The following is a 6644-nucleotide window of genomic DNA, read 5'->3' as shown; positions in this document are numbered from 1 at the left end:
AAAAAATAAGAAAAGGCTAATACAGTAAAATACAGTAAAGCCAGCAAGCAATATAGCAAATTCGGCCAAATTGTTGATGCTGTCCGTACAAGCCCTTTTTGATTGCATTTGGGGCTGCTTTAACTTGATTCCATGACCTCTTAGGCATATGTATTGAACCCATAAAGCATTGGAACCATTTCATGCTTCCCGGACTCCAAAATGTACCAAAACCGCCACCCGGGCCCGTTTTGGCTTCTATTGCTTGTATGAGTAAAACAGGCCTTGGTTCTTTAGATATGGCCAACCCCTCTTGAATATGACTTATTCCTTGTATAAAGACAGCAAGATTGTCCTTGAACTTCTTGGCTAGGGCTCTAGTGATCGGTCCCACCTTCATCCGTAACGGATTGGCACCCCAGCGAGTTGTCGGTTGTATGGGTTCGGGCGGATTCGCATCAGTTTCCCTAGGATCAGGGCTTGTCTAGGGTTACGGTGAGGAATTTTGGATGGGTCCTGACAGTAAGGCAAAACTCTCTCAATAGTAGGCAAGGCAACTGTGGTTAAATCTGTTCCTCAGGCTGTTCTGATCTACACAATGTCAATGTTCAAAATTTCTCTTTCTACGTGCAAAGAGATGGACGCTTTAGTTAGACGTTTATGGTGGGGAGCTAAAAAAGATAGCAATCACTACTTAGCATTGAAGAACAAGGGAAGCATATGCAAATCCAAAGCTTCCGGAGGCCTAAGTTTCAGGAAGTTTCAATATTTCAACATAGCTCTCTTAGCAAAGCTTGGATGGAAACTTGCCAAGGGAGAGGATTGCTTATGGAGCAGTATTATAAAAGCCAAATACTTGAAAAACACAACATTCTTCGGGTGCAAGTTCAAAGTCGGTAACTTTTTTGCGTAGAAAAGTATTCTTAGCTCACAAGAACTCATCAGAAAGGGTTCTTGCTTTAAAATTGGTAATGGTTCCAAATGACCTTACATGGGACGAAGTTAAGTTACATGATTTGTGTGAGCAAGAAACCAGGGAAGCCATCTGGAGAATTAAAATATATGGAGCTGACATAGAAGACAAACTCTTCTGGACCAGCACCAGCAATGGAGTTTTTTCAGTCAAAAGCTGCTACAATATCCTCTCCAACAACGGAGAGACCTGTGACTCCATCTGGAAGGAGATTTGGACAGCTAAAATTCACGAGAGACTCAAGATGTTTCTTTGGAGGCTTGCTGCTGATGTTCTATCTACGAAGGACCTTCTCTTTGAACGAATTGGCAAGGGGGACCCAAGCTGCTCTTTTTGTGGTTCTTCCAAAGAAACTCCTTCACACCTCTTCTTAGAGTGCCCGGTTGCAAGAGCAGTGGCTTTTGGCAGCAAATGGGGTCTTAGACTGGATTCTATTCCCCTTAGAAATATGCAGGAGATGGTGCGATGGTGTGTAAATCCTCCTCATCAGATGTACTCGAATCTAGGAGGGAAAGACTTCACTTTTTTACTTTTTACCACTTTTCTCTCCATAATCTGGGAGTTACGTAATGACAAGGTTTTTCAAGACAAAAGCTCCATAGCCTTAGCAACAGCTAGGTGGGAGTCGTTGTTTGAAGAATGCAAATTTGTGGCTCTAGTTCAAGACTATTTGCCTCAGCCTAGCAGAAAAGCATTCTGGCATCCCCCTCAAAATGGCAGAATCTGCATCAATACTGATGCTGCGTGCACTTCAGACAAAGCGGCAATTGCTCTAATAGCCATGGACTACAAAGGCATAATCAAACATCTCGCAGCCGAACCTATACCTCCGGTAAGAACTGACATTGCTGAACTTCAAGCTATCGAGTGGGCCGCTTCTTTTGTAGAGGAGTCGGATTGGAAAGATGTGGATTGGCTTTGTGATGCCCGATCAGTTGTGGACCAACTTAATAACTCTTCGGACCCTTGTAAATTGGAATCGTGGTCATTGGTTAAAAAGCCTAGAGACAAAATGAAGGCTAACAATTGGACAATTTCTTGGACCCCACGTCAAGCAAACAAAAGTGCTGACCTAGCAGCCAAGGCTGCTTTGAAGGATAACTTTTCTTTTCTTTGTTCTAATGCTAATTTTTGTAACTGGCCAGCTACTGTTTTAGCTCAAATCCTCTCTGAGGAACTTGCTGCTATTTGTTATTTGGGGTAATTGGATCTTTCTTCCTGGTTCCCCCCTATTTTGTGCTCAATGAAGTTTTATTTACCAAAAAATATTAATAATATGTACTGTTTTATGTTCATTTACACACACACACATACACACACAAACATACACACACACACACACACATATATATATAGGGTAAGTAAGTTCGTACCTTGTAGAAATAAATGTTTAATTCTACTAGGAAAATTTGGGGATATTTATTGCTTATTGTGTTATTCTCTTTGTCTATATTGTTTATAGGAGACAACGATAGACAATATATTTATAGGAGACAACGATAGACAATATAGTTACACTAAAAATATTCTCCCCACATAAATTAGAAAAAACCAAATCGTATTATTTGCTAGGATAACTGTTGATTCAACGTTAGAGATATATGATATGTCCAATATACGTACTATTCTCTTCGTTTATGTGATTCATATGAGATATATTCTATTGTATATATGCATTGGAAAAAAAGTCCTCCTTGTGTACATGAATAAAGAAAAGTCAAATGATACATCAATCATTTGTAATTGTTGATTTAACATTAAGAATATGTTGGAATGTCTATAACATAAATTGTTCCTTTGTTGACGTGATTAGATACACCATTGAATATCCTACAATATACATTAAAAATATTCTCCAGTGGTACATTAATCATTTGCAATAATAATTATTGATTCAACATTAAAATTATATCATCAAGTAAAATCACTCGGATAGTAAATTATTTATATATATGGTTATCCTTTGTTTACATAATTCATATGAAACATATATACAATTTAATATTCATATTTTCTAAATATAAATAAGAAAAAGTAAAATCATAAGTAAATAACTTGCTATAATAATTGTTGACATATCTATTACATGTATTATTTTCCTCATTTACTTTATTTATCAAACAAATAATTGATATTCGACTAGATACATTAAAAATATTTCTCTTACGTGAATACTAAAAGTTCAAATTATATGTGAATTATTTGTTATAATATAATAATTTTTGATTTAGCATTAAGAATACGTCGGCATTTCTGTATAATCCTCTTTATTTATGTAATACTAGAAAAATATAAAACTAAATATCTGACAATGCATATATTATACGTCAATATAGGATGCACGATATCCATGTAAATGTCATTATCGTTTTCTTTTTTTAAAATATTTTATGTAAGTGTACTTTTCAAAGAAAACATATATTTTAGTGTACTTTTCAAAAAAAAAAAAAATTATATAAGAGAAAAGGAACTAGTAATAAGGACCCAATAATGTAATAAAATATTAGAATCACCAGTCACAAAAGTTGGTTTATTTGTCCTTAATTCTTATTATCACAGAAGTAATTATAATTGTTTTTTTAGAAAAAAAAAAGTAATTATAATTGTTGAAATTATATATATATATATATATATATACGAAAATTCTATGGTGAGGACGGTCCGCATGAGGATTGCAGTATTAGTGACAGTTTTTAATAGTATTAATGATGGTTTTTTAGAAAATCATCATTAATACTATAAAAAACCGTCACCAATACTGTGGTCCGCATAAGGACCGTCCGCACCATAGACAAACTGTATATATATATATATATATATATATATATATATGGAATCGATATGTACGTTCATTTAACATCCTAAAAACCAACCAAACTCAACCATTATTAATTGACAGAATTAGGAGGCCTCGGTCCAATTAATAGTAAGTAAATATACATACGATAATTAAACAAAAGTTTTAGCCAAAATGAATTTTCGCCCTCACAAAAATTTTGGTGAAATGCTTAAAGAGAGAGCACAGGGAATATGAGGTGTATAACTTGACTTGTGTAGGCGCTAAATGTAATATATAATTGAAAGCATATATCCCTCTTATTAATTTATCCTTTGAATTTTTGGCGTGGAATAATACGATTAATTATTAAGTAGGCTTTGTGGCCTACCATCAATCATAACATTAAATAATTAATAGCCATGATTTTAATTTTATCTTTATTGCCTTTAAATATTTTTTGCAAAAGGAAACAAACATGTATATACTACATAAAAAAAAAAAAAATTGTGTTCCATTGCTTTTTTGGAAAGTTGACTTCATTATTAAATTATTATTAGTGTTAGTACTGTGTTATTAATTATTTTTTAATCTATACATACATATAGATATATATATATATATATATAATTATTCTGTCAAAATTAATAATACTTTGAATTTTTTTTTCCCAAAAAAAAAAGGTAGCTAGTATCTCTCTTATTTCCATATTAATAAAAATCATCCAAAAGGTCCCAAATCACATCTTAACAAACACAATCAATTAATAATTTTTTGTGAAAATAAATGCATGGAATAATTAAGAATTAACCAATACCTCATTGGGATCTGCCAAACGCTTCTCATCTTGTTCATTATCATCTTCATCATCATCCTTCAGTTCCAGCAAAATCTTTTACAGTTAAACCAACTTTCTCAAACTTCCCTTCCTCACGGCTCTCTCTAAATTTCAAATAGTCAGCACAAATAAATGGCTTATAAACCCTCAAATGCTCTTCACCAACAATTTCTTTAGGAGTATAAATCAGCTTCTTATCATCAAAACACCAAAAAAAAGCCAACGAAAACCGATTAACGAATCGTTTCAAGACAACTCGGTGCTGGGATGACCTTAACTTTCCATTGCTCCAAGCTTGCATCAAATCCCCTATGTTTACTACAAGAGTTCCTTCACATGGATTTATGTCCATCCATTTACCTTCCTTAGATCTCACTTGAAGCCCACCTGTTTGATCTTGACAAACTATGGTTATGCAGCTCATATCAGTGTGCATTCCAAGTCCTTCAACTTCTTCCTCTTCTTCCACATTGGCTGGCGGGGTGTAGTTGATGATTCTCAAATAGCCATGGCAGTTTCTGAATTCAGAATCGTAGAACTTGTTCTCAAAATTTTCCCCCATGCTCATTAGCACAACTTCTATAATCCTTTTTGAAAGTTCAGTCATTTTGCTTCCATATTCCTTCAATATTTCACTGGAAGAACAGTATACAAATTCAAAATGCTGTTCATAAGTTATATATATATATATATATATATAAGTCTCTGCAAGGGCAGTCCAATGGTGAAAGCTACTATTTCTTTGGGGAATTATCCGAATTTGATCCCTACCCCTGATATCAAAATAATAATAATAATAATAATAATAATAATAATATATAACAAAAGGGATCAATTTAATTTACCTGAATTCTGAATCCTGCTGGTTAGGGAGAAGTAGTGCTGAACTCTGAGCAGAAGAAAAGAAGTCGGGTCCTGAAACTCGGAAGCTCTCGAAGAAAGGCGAGGCAATGAAACGAGGAGTGTAGGTTTTGATGGATGACGATGGACCTGCTTTGAGCTTTGATTCTAAGGGAAGTTTGAAGAGCTGGGTTGAGAGAGAGTAGAGTTTGTTGTAAAGATCTTTGGAGACTCCATGGTTGGTAATGTGAAAGAAACCCCATTCTTTGCAGGCTAGAGAAAGAGAGGATAAGGAAGATGGGTTTAAGGGCTTAAAGATGTCAAAGACTGGAAGTTCTATGGATGTCCCAGACAATTTGGACATTATTTTGTCCTGGGAAACAATGAAATCAAGTTAATTAGTTTCTTCGTCTTGATTTTGAGGTAATATATTATATATATATATATATATATATATATATAGTTTTGTTATGATAACAACGTCATCTATGTTATAGTGTGTATCTGACATTGGATTTTATATAATTTGTAAGATATATTACCAGAATTACATATGTTTATGTATCAGGCATCTATCATAAAGGTGATAATATTCCCATCATATATTAGTGACGCACCTATTAAAAAAAATTATACATATATATAGTAGAAAGGAACTCAAGATCTTTTTTTCTTTTTCCCTAAAAAAGTGAAATTAAGCTTACATTATAAAATTGTTTATATGTATATATATATATATATATATATATATATTTTAAAGGTCTAAAGATAACTGTAGTTAATGTTCTGACAAAGTATGGCTATTTCTTGGAAGGAAATATTAATATTTAAGGTTTGTTTGCAAAAGGTCAATGGAGAAGATGCAAGGGTTTGGATTTATTATTGAATATCAAAAGCTGATGGGAAGCAATATAGGGCAGGGAAGATGGAGGTTTGCTTGTTATTTGTACTATGTCAATATTCTGTTGTTTTTTAAGTTTCATAGGTAGCTTGGATTCTTACAAGGAAAAGTGTTGACTATCTAGCTCCATTACAATGTCAAACAGATTAGATATCCACGAAAAATAGATTATTTAATATTTTCATGCAACTAAGTGCAGTGCATGCAGGTAAAAATAGGTTCTTTAATATTTTTATGCAACTAAGCGCAGTGCATCCAGGTAAGAATTTCTCATTTGCTTGGCTATACGATTAAAAAAACATGAATTGCTAATATTAATCTACTAATTAATTTTTTT

General features: G+C 33.5%; 2 protein-coding genes across 2 annotated transcripts; one reads left to right on the top strand and one right to left on the bottom strand.

The window, feature by feature from the left end:
- The first annotated feature begins 950 nt into the window (after window positions 1–950).
- On the top strand, window positions 951–2156 carry LOC107414189 (uncharacterized). Its single transcript, XM_048466945.2, has one exon. The coding sequence runs from the start codon at window positions 951–953 to the stop codon at window positions 2154–2156; it is 1206 nt and encodes a 401-aa protein (XP_048322902.2).
- A 2260-nt stretch (window positions 2157–4416) lies between these two features.
- Window positions 4417–5784, bottom strand: LOC125420354 (gibberellin 20-oxidase-like protein). The gene is made up of 2 exons (XM_048466947.2): window positions 5412–5784; window positions 4417–5201 (listed from the first exon to the last, which is right to left on the bottom strand). The coding sequence occupies exons 1-2, from the start codon at window positions 5768–5770 to the stop codon at window positions 4598–4600; spliced, it is 963 nt and encodes a 320-aa protein (XP_048322904.1). The 5' UTR covers window positions 5771–5784; the 3' UTR covers window positions 4417–4597.
- Window positions 5785–6644: the final 860 nt, after the last annotated feature.

The sequence above is a fragment of the Ziziphus jujuba genome, chromosome 8 (genome assembly GCF_031755915.1).
Source record: "Ziziphus jujuba cultivar Dongzao chromosome 8, ASM3175591v1".
In the NCBI taxonomy this organism is placed as follows: Eukaryota; Viridiplantae; Streptophyta; class Magnoliopsida; order Rosales; family Rhamnaceae; genus Ziziphus; species Ziziphus jujuba.
This window is presented reverse-complemented; position numbering and strand designations above follow the sequence as displayed.